The sequence below is a fragment of the Phalacrocorax aristotelis genome, chromosome 1 (genome assembly GCF_949628215.1).
Source record: "Phalacrocorax aristotelis chromosome 1, bGulAri2.1, whole genome shotgun sequence".
NCBI lineage: Eukaryota > Metazoa > Chordata > Aves > Suliformes > Phalacrocoracidae > Phalacrocorax > Phalacrocorax aristotelis.
The window spans coordinates 86,110,541-86,128,783 of NC_134276.1; the positions used below are offsets into that span (position 1 = coordinate 86,110,541).

The 18,243-nt window shown below is 39.4% G+C and overlaps 1 protein-coding gene across 5 annotated transcripts in view; it reads left to right on the forward strand.

The window, feature by feature from the left end:
• The window catches only part of CDKL5 (cyclin dependent kinase like 5), a 142,207-nt gene extending 124,330 nt beyond the window's left edge, over positions 1-17,877 (forward strand). For 2 of the 5 annotated variants that reach the window (XM_075096438.1, XM_075096447.1), the window contains exons 15-18: positions 4,362-4,464; positions 8,190-8,312; positions 9,454-9,573; positions 10,645-17,877. In XM_075096438.1, coding sequence (XP_074952539.1) covers positions 4,362-4,464; positions 8,190-8,312; positions 9,454-9,573; positions 10,645-11,031 — 733 coding nt within the window. In that variant the 3' untranslated portion in view covers positions 11,032-17,877. Of the gene's footprint in view, positions 1-4,361; positions 4,465-7,658; positions 8,121-8,189; positions 8,313-9,453; positions 9,574-10,644 lie in introns of those variants that run through there. The other 3 variants (XR_012661097.1, XM_075096456.1, XM_075096467.1) reach the window with 3 other exon arrangements.
• Positions 17,878-18,243: the final 366 nt, after the last annotated feature.

Consider the following 18,243-nt stretch of genomic DNA (forward strand, 5'->3'; position numbering starts at 1 on the left):
GACATTTCCTGCACAACACTCTTGCATATGCATTGTCATCCAATATGTTTGCTTGGCAACGTAAGCCTCCCTGCCAGTCTTTTCTAGTAACTGGTGCCTCTTCCCTGACCCTTCCCCAGTCATCTGTGGTTTTGTTCTGTACTAAAAATTAGATGATGCAGACTAATGTTATTTGCAAGGAAGCTTTCCAGAATTTGTAGTCGTCAATATTCTGTCCAAAAAACAAGCCTACTGAAGTATATGCTTTATGAGTTTACAAAACCAACCACTTCCACATTTTTATGGTTACTATTGTTGAACGATACTGGGGCGGGAGTGTAAAACATATGTACGTGTACTATTTTACTGATGCCCTAACCTCAGGTGATCTAGTGGCTTCTGGGTGCCATTCTGTATGTAAGATAGTAGATCTGGGGTTTATTCCTGTTAATAAACCACATGAACAAAAAAAACACAAACATTTGCAGCTCCAAGCAAAGTTCAGATTTGATCTCTGATTTTTAAGCATTCAATGCCAGGCTTGTAGACCAAGAACTTTTACTATGGGCTTCAGCTTGTGCATTTGAGATTCTTACCTTAAGTAAACCATCTATTTGAGGTGCTTCACTGGTTTCTGACATTTTCTTGCCTTCATTTATGGTAACTACAACTGCCAAGGGTTTTGCTTTAAGCAAAACCAAAAGCCAGCTTGGAGAATTAGTGTTTGTTCATTTATCTCCCGAAGAAAGCTTCAGCCATTTCAGTAACTCCTCCATTAGACCAAAATCCTTCCTTGTCTAATTGTTGGTGGTTCAGTAAAGGGAGTAGGATACTGGCAGTTAAAAAGGATTTACAAGCCAGGCTGCCTGCTGAGATTAGGGTTGCTGAAGAATAACTGAAACAAGCATGAGGAATTGCCTCCCAAAAAGAGCTGTCTGCAATATGAATCTATGGCAGCATGAATGCAGCGTGCTTCATATTTATTCTTTTTAGTTAATATTAAAGCACATCAGCTTGCTTGCCCCATGCATGTTTGCTGCTGCACCTCGTTGTTCCTGCATGAAGTTGGATACCTTTCCTGCCCAGGGGCAATAAAAGCTATGATAATCACAGAATTTCTGTTTATATCTATGCCTTTTCCCAATGTCTCGGACCAGAAAAATCGATGTGATCTACGTTACATGTCCTAAGCATGCAAAAGGCACACAAAGATAAAAAAAAGAACAGCACGTTTTGCCTTTGGTTTCTGCTTGAGGGCGAGCTCTCTGAGTGGGGGTTCTTCTCTATGGCTAGCCTTACTTGCTAGTAAGAGAGACACTGCATAACAGATTCTGGTGTAACTGTTTGCTTTCAAGAGCTGAAGCATTATGCAAAATACCAAGATACTTCCAGTTATGTAGTGAGAGTTTGGTATTGAGTGACTATACCATACAGATTTTTTCTGATAATCCTAATTTTTTCCTGTACTGTCCATTGTCTGAAAATCATCTTTTGGGATGCCTAAAATATCCCAGTGTTTCATGTCATCGATCAAAATGTTCTGCTCTATTTTTACTCAGTACAAAATCCTGGTGCTGAAGCTTCCTGCTATAATGCTATATATGTTCACTCTCTTCACATAATGAGCATGTGTTTTGAAGCAGTTGCTTTTCAAGGTCAATGCTTTTTCAGACAACTACTGAAATATGAGTCATAGGATTTAATGACATAAACCAGTCGGTGTAAAACCACTGGCTTTTGGGTAAGCAGCAATTGAAAATGAGCAGACTTCTCAGCCCCTTATTTTTCTCCTCTGTCTGGTCACTATAGTCATAAAGAGGAAATGATGGTGCAGAATTTCACTTTTCTCCTCTCTGCTCATCTGCTGTAGGGAGCAGTTTTCTCATCCAGGTTCATTGGACCAAAGTAAAGAATTTACATATTAGCGAATCTTTCTCTAAAAGTCTGGCAAAAGTTGTCACAAACTTTCTTCTGAAGATTAAGTTCACCTTTAAAAATACAGCATCTCCGTTTTCGAATAGGCTTCAGAACAGAAAAGCTACAGCCAGACATTGAAAAACTTTAAAGGACAATATAGAGTAACCGTATGGGGATTTCCTTATGATCTGACACTGGTTCCTCAGCAGGCAACATAGTTACTGGGTTGGTAATCTGTGCTGGGGTTGTGGTTTAGGGTATGTTTGCAGATGTGGAGGCACAGTAGCTCCTTTGGGGAAAAGCTTGGAAGATTCTCAGCTCCATTCGTATGACTTCCAGAGTACAAGCAGGATACTTGGGGTGCATGCTTTCTTCCAAAGAGACCAAATAGTTTGGTCTGTGTTACATCAGTCTCATGAGTTCACTGAATCTGTAAAGCTGTTAGTAGTCTTTACTCTCAGGCTTTCTTCTTGGTGCTTTGACTCATACAAGACTGCCTTACTGCTGTTATGTAGTGGTACCAAATACAGCAACATGACAGTAACAGGAATCCTTAGCAATCCAATGTATTTAAAATATTATTATTAAGCGTTGTTATTTTCACATGAAATCTATGTTGTTGTGCACCTGAATGTATTTCCTGGATCTAGATGGCAGTTCCAAAAATCTAAATTAGGAAAATTTCTGCCATCCTGTCTGCCTGTAAACCTTTCTTCTAAGCCCTTTCTCTTATTTAACAATTGCACTTTATTACTGCATGCATTTCTATTTAGAACCAGGTAACGTTTCAAGCTTGAGGTGGTTTTGTGTAGCAGCTGAGGAATTGATAAAACCACCTATCAGAGTAAAGAATACCCATCAAAGCAGGATGACTCCAGTGGTTCCTACCCCAATTACGGGTTTCACATTTGCTTGGAAAAAAATGTCAGCTTGGCATGTAGTAGCAGCTGAATCACCAGCTGATAGCATAGCATTTATAAGCCAGAATTAGAAGCCAAAGATAACTATAGCAGACAGCTAAATGTTGCTACATTACAGTTACTCCAAGAAAAGCTGCGCCTGTTTGTCATCCAGAGCCCTTAGAACTGTGGCTTTCCTTTAGGTTTTTTGTCAAGACAATGGAATAATTTCATTTTCGTTTTCATACAACTTAAGACTGAAAAAGGGCTATTAAATCACCCAGTATGATTTTCTGTATGTTAGTTGCCATTAAAAGTCATCCGTTCTCTGGGGTCGAGGCCCAGTAGCGTACCTGACTAACATGTATCTCCCAGAAGAGCACGTGGTCCTGATTTGGAATGTCAAAGATGGGAAATTACTTCTTTCACTGAGGAGTTTGTTTTGGCGGTTAATGATTCTCGTTGTTAAAATCAGTGCCTTATTTCTAATATGACTTCTCTGGCTTCATCGTCCACCTACTTGTTCTTGTTATGGCTTTGCCCTTTACTTTAAAGATCCTTCTAGTACTCTGTAATTTCTTCCTGGATGAGTACTTGTGCGCCGCAATCAAGGAAACTAAATGTTGGAGCTGGTTTGGCTGTGCTTTTTAGCATACTGAAGAGATTGAAATCTCTGACTTTTTCAACGTAGGACATTCTTTCTATCTCTGAAATTATTGCTGTGACACTTTCCTGCACCATTTCCAAATTTCAAACTCTTTTAAAGGGCACTAGAACTGCATTCAGTTATGTCTCACCAATGTCCTACGTAAAGCATCTTTTTACCCCGTATCGGTACTTTACGTACATAGTTTACTGTGTATACTTAAAGTAACTTCCTGTTTATCAGCTGTAGTTAATTCAGCTGTGTAGACGAGTTAAAAGGTGGAAATTCAATCTTCAGACAAGTCACCTGTTCCACTTTCGGGTGATCTTCTTTTGCCAGCACTGTCTCGCCCACGCATACCAAACTAACTGAAGTTTTTAAGTTGACATGGACAGCAGTAGATGCCCAGCTTCCCCGGTGATAAATTTGGAACCATGTCAGCAAAGGTCAGGAAGTTCGATTGAAATTGGGGCTCTCTGGTGAACTTTGCAACTCTTGGCTCTCCAGCAAGCAATGGATAAACTGGACCTGTGCTTTTATATCTCATCACCATTTGTATGTTCTCTCACATATGATTTTCATTTTTCTAAAAGACCTTGTGTGTGATATTTTGGTTTGAATATTAAACTCTGGCTTAAAAAAAAAAAAAAAAGACATGCATGCTTTCCTTTTCCCTAAATAACTATTCACTGGTTTGAACTAAACATTTTACCGTAACACTGTGTTCCTCCTATCCCATTTAATAAGACTATTTATCTGGTATTTGCGAAGTAACCCTTAAACCAACGAATGCTAAAACATTAAGAACCTCTTTGCTTTAATCAATAATTTGCATTCTTTGGCATAAGAGCTCGTTATTACACAGAATTTACATAATATCAAAATAAAATCTCTCTTATAATACCTTATTTCATGTTTAGGAAGAGTCCTGAAAACCTTAACAGTCACTCAGAACAGCTCAAGGAGAAAGAAAAGCAAGGTTTTTTCAGGGCCATAAAAAAGAAAAAGAAGAAATCTCAAACCGTAAGTATACAGTATTTCTAAAAGAGAATATGTTTATCAGTTTTGAATTATACCATTTTAAGATGCTAGTTTAGTACAGTACCTTTGTATTATTTGTGATCATGCCCACATGTATCTAATTGTTCTTTTATTTTCTCCCTTCATTAAAAGAAAGTCTAATTCTTTTCCTGTTCAGGATTTATTTATCTGCTTTTTCAAATATTTCTTCAGCTACTAGTCCTGGCATCTTTGTTTTCATTCAGACCCTTTGAGAGCCAGTTTTGATGCACATTTTAAGCTGATGTTACAGGAAATTCTTTTGCAGGATATGGTGATACCGTTCCAGGAATAGCAAATGCATTATTGTGTGTCCTCAGAGACTGAATAATTTCAGACACCAGTTAGAGGAGATCAAACTGTTATAAATGAGAATTCTTTCCAGTCTTTTTCATGGCGGTGTCTCAATAACAGCCTCCATCTTCTTCCTCTGCCCCGTGGCAGGAATAAGGATGATGTGTCTTAACCATTCTTAACATTTCATGTTTTACTGGGAGAATGGATTGTGGCTTTTGTTTTTTTGGTATAAGCCTTTGGTGTCTTTTGTACAGGTTTACGTTTTCATCTAGTTTTTGGGAGGGAGAAACAACTTTCTTTTATCAGAGAGCAGTGGTATATTAAATGTCACAAAGTTTTATAATGAAAATCTCCCTAAGAACTGAAGTAACCTAGACATCATCTCGTCTCATTCTCAAATGACAGTTCTGGAAATATTTACAATCTCATTTATCTAAACTTGCAATGTTTCTGCAAGTGTAACTGTAGTTATAGTTTGAATGTTCTCAGAATGGAGTAAAACACACTCACTCGTGGCAAAAAGGCATAACTAAATCAAAATATCTTGAGGTGGCATGACTCTGGGTATTGGTAGAGGTCTGATCTGTTGAAAACTGGGGGAGAGGAGTGATTATCAGATGCTTTTTTTGTTTTGTTTATTTGAACCGAACTGTATGGGACATGCGCATGTGTGTGTTAACTAGCACTCAGAAATGCACCTCACCTTTCTGCTGGTCAGGTTTTAGAGCAGTGGCATCTGCCTCTCCTTCTGAACTTGTTCATCCTGATACCTGTACCCAGTTCAAATATGATCTTTTGCATTACACAACTGAACAAAATACCTAGATTATAACTCTGTGATTATTTGATATCAAAATGTCCTTGAAAGGATAGTGCACCTAAGGGTGTTGTTTCCAGTGATGCATTTCCCCTGCAAAAAACCAAAAGTGTTAAATTTTCACTGTTCTAGTCTACTCTGGTGGCAGCCATTCAGACGTAGTGGCAAGGAACACCGGAACACTTCAGAAGCCCAGCTGATAGATGGTGTATCAACTGCTTCCAGATTAAACTGTGTGAAGGAAATATAGACTGTATTGCGTTGCATCTCAAAATCCAGCACTTTCCAAAACATCTAAATCACAAGTACCTTGATCTATAGCTACCAAGGCCATCACTGATTACAAGACAGGACAGATTTATACATAATCCTTCCTCCTGTTTCTTCTCAAGAAGAGGGATAGAAGGGTAGGGGGTGAGAGAGAGGATTTGCATAAGGGAAAATTATGTTGGCTAGTTAGAGCTAGTATCTCACAGGAAGATGAATAAATTAGTGAAATGAGATAGTGATAAAACTCTTGCATCCTCAGCTAGATGTTTGCTGACATCAACTTGATTTTTGGACCCAAACAGAGACTGAAAAACCTCTTTTCATTTCTACTTAGAGCTGTTTAACAGGACAGCATCTAGGGATAGACTGTACCCACCAATGTGTGTACAGGTGTCTGGTTCAGACACTGTTCTTTGCTCTTCTTCGTCTGTTAGTTGAGGACATCTACCTAACAAACATTGGGATGTTCAGTAGGATCTTCCAGCACAAACAAAAATTACTAATTCCAGTTCAGCACCAAGTTTGACTTCAGTAGTAAAAGCTTTTAACAGCACTGTAATATTAGCTCTTCAACTACATGAATAGTGTTTTCTATGAATTCATATTAAAAATCTAACATATAGCTTGTGACCACCCAAGGTTTTTTCTGAGGCTTCTAATACTTATGGAGTCCTAGAAGTATGTAATTGCACTTATTTACTCTGACACTGACTTTCTGCAGCAAATAACAAACTAGGCTGGAGAACTGTTACAATGCTGGGAAGCATGTCATAGAGTTAGTGTTTGTTAAGAGAGTGCTAATATCACATCTGCTAGCTACTATTTACTTCTGATATCCTTTGGCAAGTCTCATTTTGCTGGTGATTGTCATAAGAGTCATAAAAGGTATCTGGAATTGGATTGAAGACATCTTCTTCATAATGTCATTCTCAAAATCTCTAATAGCTCAGTGCTGATCCCAATTCCTGACACTTCCTCCTGCAGAGTTGTTCCCATTAATCATTCTCCCTATAGTTCTCCACTAGTTCCCTGCGGGATAATAGTCGTTACTGACTGCTATGAGAATTCTTTGCAATAGTGTTTTGCAGAGCTGTTCTTACCCGTTCTCCTTTTCATCTTGTCTGGAGTCTTTTAGTAAGGTAGCAAAAGGTTTTGAGGATTGCTAGAGTCACAATTTTTTTCTGTCATCTGCCACCAAACATCTTGGTATCCATGAGGGTTGTGCAGAGTGTCAATAAGCACTATCTACAGAGGAGCCCGAGTTTTGCAGCTTTTGGCACACATTACAAGCTGTGGGTCTGAAGAAATGATCTGCTGTGGAAAAAACAGTCGCAGGTGAGCATTCCTCCTAGTGATACTTTAGTTCCTTTTTGATTTACTTCAGACAGGAAACTCCTCTGACCATAAAGTTCTTAAACAAGCTATGCTAATTAGTGACTCTGTCTTTCATTAACTTGGATGGAATCTAGAAGCTGAGAAAGCTGTTTGAAAACCCTTGCTATTGGTAGTGCAGCCATCATTCTCTTTAGTCACATACTCATTATATTATACTCTTTTGGTAGGCAAAATAATGCTAGACACAGCGTATGCGTCCTGGCTTGTTTGTACCTGAGCAGGGGAGAAATAGTCCCGTTATTAATTTTAATACTTGATAGTTCTGTTTGTTGTTTATGCATCCATTGGTATGCCCTTTGATGGTGTTACAGAAATTAAAATAAAACAGCCAGTGCCCTTGCAGATAGACATGAAGTTACGGAAGGCATATTTTTTTCAGAACTGAAATAATTAATCTTGGAGCCCTAACTCTTTCTACAAGTTAAAAATAGAATACTTCTGTTTCTTCTAGAGGTAACTATCAGCTGCACATTCTAAAAGTGATTGCTATTATTGCTAGTATATCTTTGATATTTTATTTATATAAAAATAAGACATGTCATAGCGCTTGAGGACATTATCATAAGTGACAAATGATTGCCAGAATTACAGGATTTGATCCAAAGCTCAGTAAAGTCAACAAGATCTACCAGTTGCTTCCAAAAAGCTTTGAAATGCACTCAGCATTCCTAATGAACATGGATATAAGAATAGGTGTACTGATCTCTTTTTACGTGCTTTGTATGCATTGAGTTCCTTGAATTTGTTCCATATGCTTTTTTTGTTCAATCACTATTGTATTTTCCCAAAGCAAATTATAGGATTGATACCATATATTGTCAGAATTTAAAAATAAAAAGAATTAATACAGTAAGGACAGATCTCTTGAATGGAAATACTATGCATTTAGTTTTTGTATCTTATATTGCAGACAGACTCAACCAACGGGGAGAATCCAAGCATCAAGAAATCCCTCTTTCCTCTTTTTAATTCAAAGAATAATTTAAAGCATAGTTCCTCTTTGAAAAAGCTTCCTGTAGTCACTCTACCCATGGTATTAATTTTTAAGTACAGTAGCACTGTCAAATGCTCCAGTAAACATGTTTTACTGACTACAGCAGCATGTGTTTTATTTTCATGGGATCACTTTCTCTTCATGCCAGTTAAGTATCTTGGGCCAGTTCAATAAATTTTACTTAAAATTGGCATTTCTGATTGTGCCTAAAAAGGTAGGGGGTTTTTAGTATTTGATATACTGAAAATGTAACATACACAGTTCCAGAGAGAATGAGCCCTGAGACTAAGCCTAAAGGAGGAGAATAGTTGTGAAATCATGTACGTTTAAAATTATACTGCCTCATTCTGTTTCAATCAGGAAAAAAATAACCTGGTTTGTTCTTTAGCTATATTGGAAGTACATTTTTTATGCAAACTGCTCCTTTATATATAAATTTCATTAATTAAAGATTAACAACAGATTATCTGAAAACTAAGTTTGAGCTCATGCCTCTGCTGCATTTTCATTTGTCCTGATTGTTCATGATAAAAGACAGCTTGCATTAAAAATAGGTTAAATGTTAACTGTCCTTTTTTTGCTTAGAATTCTTAAAATGGCATAACACTCTAAGTTTAAAATTATCCTTCTGCCATAAATATTCTCGTATTTCAGCTTGTTGGGGGATGGGGGGATGTGTGGGGAGTTCCTTGTTTTTTGCTTTAGTTTGGGATATTTGTGGAGGAGGAGAAAGATGGGGAAAGGAAAAGCTCTTGGTTTTGTGATGGCAAAATCAGCCAGACATCAGCTTAGAGAAATTGTGGTCTGCTTCACGCAGGAACAAATTTATAGAACTGATCCATGGTCTTAACTGCAGTATGGAATGCTTTTTAAATGAAGATGAGGCTTAACAATTTTTTTTAATTTCTTTTTTTATTTTTTGAAGCCTTGTTTAACTGCTTTCTCTTACAGCATATAACACTAACAGCATGCGAATGCTTTAGGGGCTAAGGGTATATACAGCAAATCTGCATGATGTCCACAGCCACTGGCTCTTACTATGGGGACAAATATTGAAAGGTCTTTGCAGTTCCGCTGCAGTAATGGGCTTCACTTGCGTTCTGTAATTAACAGGGGGAAATGATGTACAGCTATTCTTAAGAATATCTTAGGAAGCCAGTATCTTAATATTTTGTTGCAGATGCCTAGCAGTGACGGTCAGGATCTCTTGGCATTACAGAAAGCCATCCATTCTTCTAATCACCAGAGCAGCAGGCAGAAGGATTGGCATCCTGAGAAGATGACAGAAATCCAGCCTCATGTAAGTGGCGTTATCAGTTCCCTGTAGTTTAGCATCACTGAGGTATCTTGACAGCTTTTTCACTGGTGAATAGAAAAATTGCATTTGACATTATTTCCCAACCTCCCCATTCCCCACTCGTTGAATGTGAAAAATCATATGCCAGCAGTCCTGCATAATTCTTTGAAAATCTAGGCATAAATGACAAGGGAAAGAAGAGAGACTAAATGTCGCTGTGTCAGTCTTGGAGCCTTTCAAAATACTGGTTATGTTTTTGTATCAGAGGCCAGCAACGTTTCGATGCATGTCCGTGGTAGCTGTGCAGCGCTGTAGAAAAGCCCTGAGGTTAGCTCTGCAAGGAGTGGTGCAACCTGAGGATGCACTGCTACTTGACACAGTTTGATACTTGATGGGGTCACAGGAAGAGCATTGTGACCACGTTACAGTGCGGCTGTGTCTCAGCTGGCACAGGCTGTACTCAGGCTTCCCCAGGCTCTTGTTAGCCATTTCAATAACCCCATGTCTGCATTTTCCTTCAGCCTGCTCACCAGTCAAAGAAGCTGTGAGGGACTAGAGCAGCTTATGACCCAGCTGCCAGCAAAGAAAACATCTAACTGCGGAGTTCTGCCAGCTTTTATTTCAGTGCAGATGATTACTCAAGACTCTTTAACCCCTCATTGACCTTCAAAAAATTTTTTAGGAACTTTGTATTTCTGTTATCTGTGCCTCATAAAATGTGGCTGAGGTTCTAAACCTGATAGGAGTAGTGACAGATGGACAGCTAATGCAATTGTCTATGCCGCCATTTTCATAGGAAACAAGGTTAAAATAATTGATGGGATCATTTTTTTTTTTTCCAATGTAGAAAAGATTCCATCTTTTCAGGTCGCTAATAGATTGAATCATAATGAGAAGACATTATCTCAGGTGTGTTTACATAGCTTGGAGTGAAATATTCCAAATGAACACAAATTAAAAGTGAAGAAGTCCTGTGAAGTTCAAGATGTTCAGTTTAGGATACGACAGCTTTGTAATAGGAAGTCTGATAGGGTGGAGAGCAGAAGGTCAAGCGCTTTTCCCCATGTCTTTCAGAGCCAGCCATTAAAATCTCTTCGAAAGCTCTTACACCTCTCCTCCTCAAATCATCCTGTCCCTGCTGAGCCCCGCTTCCAGCCCTTACCAAGTCAGCCAGCCAAAGCTTCATTTTCTGAGGTGCGAATTCACCCCATGAGTCAAAGCTCCAGCAGCAGCAGCAGCAACGCGCGGCAAGAGCCTCAGCCGAAAAGCAGACCGACGCTGCAGATACCGAGCCAGCTGGAACCTACCTGGCATGTCTCCCCGGTGAACAGGAGCGCAAGTGACGGGCCTCCCTACTCCGATCAGCTGCCTTCCAAGAGCGGACAAAACGGGCACACGTACAACCGAACAAACCGATCGCGAATGCCAAATCTGAATGATTTAAAAGAGACAGCCTTGTAATTGCACTCCAGAAAGTAGGCCAGTTCAGGTGGAGATCAGCGTAGGGGAGTGGTGGTGGTTCCGGTGATGGTAAGACTGCATTTTCAGCTTTATTAAGGTGTGCAATGTGTACATGTGGAACTATGCTGTTTGGCACCACAGCGAGAGTCAGGGATTATACAGTAAACCAAGTCGAAGTACGAATTACCAGTCATCAGAAATGTCGCTGGATGCCAGGCAGAGTGTGCCGGTCAGGGAGAAAAACGGGTTGCCGTTTTCTCTCATTTACATTCCAGCTTAGTGCACATCCCTGTCTGAAAGCTGGGAGACTTCTGGTACGTATTGGCACTTAGAAGGGTGAAAACGTTCATGTCTAGACCTATGCCCTTACTACATTTTTTGCTGCCTAGTTAAAACAGTGGGGTTTATGTGATAAAAGTGTATCCCTGTTAAGGGTTTAAAAGTTAAATTGTATGTCTTAAATTTGTTTTTTAAACTTCCATATTTGATAGGATTTGTAATATTTATTTATGATGACCTAATATCGTACTGTTATAATCATATCTTTTCTGTTATAATGTAAAGTTATTTTGAGCTGTTTGAAACATTGTGAAGCAGTGCAACAGCTACAGTAGTTTCTATAAAAAACTAACAGTAACATTTATATATTGCATCAGGAGTATTTTATTCTATATATAAATATATATATAAATGGAAAATAACTGTCTGTTTTTTAAATATACTCATTTAAAAGAAAAGTATTGTTATGACACTATCTGCCATATTTTTATACATTTGTGATATAAAGTGCAGTATTATACTTCTAATAAAAGGAAGTTGGATGTGGATATAAACGTGACTGTAACAGTATGAATCTTGCTCAGCTATGAGAGCCCGGTATTATAGGCATTATTGGTAACAAACAAAAGACAACATTCAATTCCAAGCTTATTATGGTCTAATTTGTTGGAAGTATTGGCTAAACGTAAGAGACTGCAGAACTGTACAGTAATCTAAATGTGGTATGTTCTCCCCTGTGTCCTTAGCTTTCCTAGTAATATTAATGGGATTTCTGCATCTGCATCAAGAGCACAGAGCCCCAGTACCAAATTTTTGTTTCCTTTAAAGAGATACAGTGCCCCATGACTACAAGCTAAAGCAGGTGCTCTTCCACTTAATAGCAGGGGTGAAAACCAAAGAAACATAGCATGAATTGCAAGTGAAATGCCAAACTTTGACACTTACGCATAGCATGGCACTGCAGATCATGGTATAAGCTTTTATGCATATGTGTATTTTACATCTTGTTTAGCAATCTGTTAACTAATAAGATAAACACTGTATTTAAATTTAAACTACTCTTGCACTTTTTGTTATATTTCAGGATGTATTTAAAGCTACAAATCTGATATTTGGATATTGAGGGAGATGACTGTCATGCAGCTTGGTTTCTCCTTAGGTCTTACTATCCGAATATTCCCGTACACAGTTCAGTTACCAGTCTCAGCAAAATACTAGGTCTTTGGTTCCAGTCTCCTGTACAACATTGTTAAAACTGCCTTTACATTGGTGAACGTCAAGTGTGGCAAATACGCAACCTGATTCCTCTGTCGCTACTGGTAAACTAAATCAAAGGTGAGCCTGGAGGAGTCAAAAGAGTTATGCCCGTCTCGCCTTTGTGCAATAAGAGGAGAGTCAGGCCTGTAGTGTCAGAACAATACAGTCTTTCCTTTTTAAACACATTCATTCAACTCCCTCATTACTCTGCAGCATAGTTCGTTTTCTAGATGCTGTCCTCATAAGAGACTTGCACTTGCAAGTACGTTGTCTTTTCCAAAAAGAGATTAACCTGAAGGTAAATCTGATGATTTAGCCATAGATATAGTTGACAGAAGCAGCCAGGCAGTAAGAGCCAAGCTTCCTACTGGGATAACAATGCAAACGGGACGTGCTGTTCAGTAGCTCTCGAGTCATACCAAAGTTCTAACAACGGCAATTTTGGCAGCACTACTCTCAAAATCTTTGTCAGAAAGTACGGTATGGAAGGACGTCGCATCAGGTTTGTCTAGGGCTAAAAGTCAGTCTGGTAAATTTGAAAAATTACAAAATAAGAATTCTTTCTTTGTCCATTGCCTGCAAGAAATGTGCATGTGACTTTCTATAGATATATATGATATATGATATCTAGATATATATGATATATACTGTGTTGATATATCATATATATAGCATATATAAATACTGTAGACATGAAAGGGTATTCGGTTTTCGATAAACTCAGTGGGCATCCAGGAAAGACATTGTGGCATTTCCTAGTCGCCGCTATTAGAGTTTAGCAGCATAGTTTAGCAATCTCTTTTGGATTCACCAGTTGGTCACAACCAGGTTAGTCCTGCTCTCTGCTTTGAAATAGGCCGATGCCACTGATATCCCTCACAAAAGCAGCGTCTGAGAGTGGGGCTCTAAGCAGTACTCTTTGAATGTCTCCGAGGGAGCGTTCAGACTAGACTCTTCCGTACTTTGTGGATACCTATCCTTTCGCCTCTGCAAGACTTTTAGCTTGCTGGTAAGAGCCTCATGCTGGGGTTGATGATACTGGGCTGTATGTGGTTGCTCCGAATTCTAGCAAGCAAAAAAGTTTCCAAAGGGTTTTTTTGCCTCAGTACCCATTAAGTTAAATCAGAGTTATCTCTGACTGTACATATAGCTGTTTAAAGTAGTTAGCAAAGCTTCAAGGGTGACCCAAGGAATGTTCAAGTATTTGGTGGCCCATATTTACAGAAAGATGTTTTTACTTCATACTGCATTTTCTTCTCACATTCAACAAACCGTAGTAGATTTCAGTTGAATACTAAATTGTGTTGGACGTATCTAGTATTTTCTTCCTTCTGTTGGAGAGAACTTCCAGCAGCTCAGCCAGCTGGTGCTGGGATAGATTGTGTATTTTTAACCCAGTATAACTTCCCAATATTTAGAATATCGCTAATGTAATTTTGCTTCTGAAGGAGTCTTACTATAGCAGCTGAGATTTTCTGGCTCAATAAAGGGGAAGAGAATTACAGAGCGAACGATTTTGTAAGTGTGAGCTTTCCTCTTCACTGGTCTGTGAGTCTTGTGCTACATGTTCTATAGATTTGCTTAGTACAAAGTGTCGTAGTTAAACTGCATTTTGTTCTTTGGCAGTCTGTTTTGCCTCATGGCATCATTAATGATGTGAATAGTACAGAAACTAGGTTTCAGAAATGAATCATAGTCATTTTGCAGAACTCAAGCTGCCTAAACTTGTCTGTACGTTTTTACTATAGCTCTGGAGCTCTTGTTAACTGAAAAAGAAGCACCTTAAGCTCATCTTAACTGAAACTGTATATGTGTTTAAGCTGTCCTTTTAAGCTGCCATGTAAATGTATTAACCTGAAGCAACACATTTTTTTCAACAGGCCTGACCACAGAGCACAGTCCCTTAGAGCTATTTAACGCTTTGCTCCATTTATCGCAACCCAAGGTTCGTTGCTCCTCTGAGAGGTCGCCAGCACAGAGCACCAGGCAGAGTTCTTGGCAGGAAGTCAGCGATCTCAGATTCGGTCCCTTCTTCCTAAAACGTTCCCCATCCCACCGGGCTTGGTTCGGACACCAAGTTTGGATTTCTGATAGCAAGTCAGACCCACCTGAATGTGTGGGTCCTGATTCCACTCTATTTACAGATACTCGCTCTTTTAGCAGGCTTCGAACTTCCAAATGTACGAGACGCCCTCAGGTTGTCCTCAGGCTTATCGCCTTTCTCTCTGCTCCCCCTACCTGGTTTTGGGAGCAAAGCTGGAGTGATTCTTCAAGAAGCAGTGTCCTGTGACAGGCTTTTAGCCATTCCTTGTCATTGCAGTTAGGTTTCTTAACAGACGAATCTTACTAGTAAAAAAAGCTACATACTAACTCATTTTTCTTTTTTCTTCAAAAGCTGCTGTTGGTATTAGCTGAGTAGACTCCTGTGTTCACCCAGAAAAAGCTATGACTTCTTAACCGTTCAGTGCTGTAGACCTCCCTGATAGGAAAGGGCATACAGATTACACAGCTCTGAAAGAACTTTCGTGATCTATTTAGCGATGGCAAAACGCAGCTGCTTTTGAGGGGAGCTGTGCTCTAGAATTCTTTGGGGTTTTTATTCATGTTTCAGTTTTTTGTTGTCTTACAATGATTTGGTAGTGAGACATGCTTCAAAAATATCTGCATGTAATTAATTCTGTATGTGTTGAACACTGTCAGAGTAGAGCTGGGAGAATATTTGAATCCCAGTTACAGAAAGAGTTTGAAAAGGATAGCCATATATAATATACTGCAAATTGTGGGGTGGCAATGAATGTTTATTTTTTCCATTCCAGCTAGCATACGTAATACATCTTTTAATGGGGTTATATCATAAACCATGCAACTGGGCTATTGGTCGTGTGAGTAGGCCCACCATTCGAAATCTGATAGGAGTGTCACAGAAGATGATCGGATGGTTGATGTGCCCTATTTAACCATTTTTAAATGACCTTCAAATCAGGACACCATTGAAGAACAGGTGCCTTTCCCTACACAGCTCTCTTTAATGGTGTCATGATATTAATCACTCATTAACTGGGTTTGTAGTGAAGGAGGAGAAAAGCCATTTAACTTCTGGCCTTTGTTAAAAAGGGAGCAATTTGAGTAAGCCCTTTTAATATAACAGAGTTTGGAAGTTCTAGATGTTGGCTCCTTTCTCAAAGGGTCCAACAGCAGCAGTGCATCAATGCTCAGGCTCATCAGGCAAGTGAAGGCTTGTGCACATCACTTGGACCAGATGTTGTACTGAAACAAGATTTTTCATTCTGCAGGCATGAAGCAAATTTCATGAAAACTAAGCAAAGCAAATTTTATAGGAGATGCTCTCTCAGTTTGAAGAGAAAAGCTGTGGTAGGTCACCTGTTCTCTCAGTGGACTAACAGCTACTGCATGAGACAGCGTAGGTAAATCTGATGGATTAGGTCTGAATTTGACTTTCTCCATGTTCTGCTTGGATGCTTATTTTTCGCCTTGTGTGCAACCAATTGTTTGGTGCAAAAGTTGGCATCTGAGAAACTAAGTGGAAGATGCATGAGAAGTGAGAGGACCAGCCCTGCTGTGTTTGGATGCTTTCGTTCCCCCGAATCAGATTGCTTCTCAGGCTCTTTTAGAATGCAGCTCAAAATATGCAGCCGGGCAAACGTGGCTCTTAAGACGTGGCCCAATGGTCTGAACATGGAATTTGTGACTTAGGCTAGGAGCGACTCTACACATCTCTTGTCTTCTCTGCAAGTCAATCTACCTCCTCTCTCTTGCAGAATGTGGTCGAGGTTTGGTTTGTTTGTTCTGAGTTTATTATTGACTCCAAATTTTGAAGAGACATACAAAAAGATTCTTCCTCTAGGTACTGTTAGCAACCAAGTAATAAGATCTTGATGGGCCTTCATCTGATGTAATTCTGAAACCTCCAAGCCATCTGAGCTCTCCCTCTAGAATCCCAATGCCATCCTTTGCACTGCTTCGCAGTCTTCCCTTGCCCTTCCCCTTGTGGTTCTCAGATATTGCAGTTGCCTTGTTCTTTGTTGTTTCTCTAGTGCAGATTATCAGGGAGTTAGAGGCCTTATCTACTACTCCACCCTGTTTGCTGTTTTATTCAAACAGCTATCCTTAGACTTGCTCAGGATTTTCTTCATTTTGATTTTCCATTTCACCCGGGTGAGATACCTTACCTCGTCGTGCCCCCACCAAAACACGTGCTTTGTTCCACCAGGTCTCTGTTTTCACAGGGCATTGTTTCTCTGGATCCGTTCTGAGAAATGCAAGGTGGCATCTTAATTGTACAGCCGTAGAAATGCGTTGTTGTGAAGTAGCTGCTTTCCTAGAGCTTTCCTTTAGCAAGCTTAAAGCATGTTCATAGCACAAGCCGCGATTCAAGTTTCCTGTAGGATACGAGCCTCTTGGTGTAAACTCTTGACATATAAATGCAGTGGCAGAGCTTTTAACTGTTTAGTAACAAGGCAAAACTTTAAGTGTAGGTGACTGTCTCGACTTCTTACTTTTTTTTTGTTTGCTAGTGCACATCTTGGACTCGTACTACTGAAGGATATCGAAAGGAGTAACATCTCTGTATATTTGGTTTATATGGAACAATAAGCTAAAATCTTCCATGAAACCATAATTTTGTTGGAAACTCTATGCAGGCATTTTAAAATCTGGTTAATCGGCTAAGGACTTCCAGGACTGCTTAGATCTCCACTGTGAAATGCTGAATTCTGAATTTTTGTCATTTGGGAGGAGGAAGGAAGAACGAGGTCTAGAAAAATGTGATCTTTTTTTCACAATCTGCCAGTACAGACTATTCCAAAAATAACAGGCTGGGGAGGTAGCTTTCAAAACTTCTAAATTTATGGATAAGATTTCCCCGATGTTTTTTAACAGCTACTAGAAATCTAAAGCGCACAAACTTTTAAATCTACCATGCTTTCTGTTGTGGAAGGGATGTGATGTGGTGTTAACCTTTTTAATCCTGGAATACAAATTTATTTTAAAATGTGTTGAATATTTAAGGATTACTTCATGCAAGTTAATAAACCATTTGTAAAGTGTTTGTATACAACCCTTTGTATCATGTTGTTGGTACACCTTACCAAATTTTTTTTGGGCATGTATTCCATTCTTAACTTCTGTACAATTTCTATTGTTGCTGTAAATATTCTAAAAGAGAAAAAAAAATCCTGTGGTAACCTTAATTATCAGCATGGAAATGGTTAATTTTTACTGAGCACAATGTATTTTTGAATGGGCCTTCCAAAATATGTCTTTAATAAAAATGCAGATTTTGCACTAGAACACTGCCATTGCTCAACGCCTGATCTTATTCCTGATGCATCCAGAGCGCCTCCCCATACGTTAGCGTGGCTCAGATGAGCAGGACGGGCCAGAACCGCAGCAGGACAACCCTGCCCGACAGGTCGCTGCCAGGTCCTGGCTAATTCCCCATCTGAGAAGCCAGCTTGTATCCCTTCACAAGCCTGGTGTTTCCACAGGAGCACGGGCAAAACAGCTCTGAAGCGCTTTGTTGCCCACCATTCCTGTAGTCTCTTTGCTGGCCTTAGGCAGGGTTTCTTCCTTTCAGAGCAAGTATCTCTGCTATTCTCCCTTTTGAATAGTATCAACCCACCAATCCCCTCAGCAGGCACTAGCTAGAAATTAAAA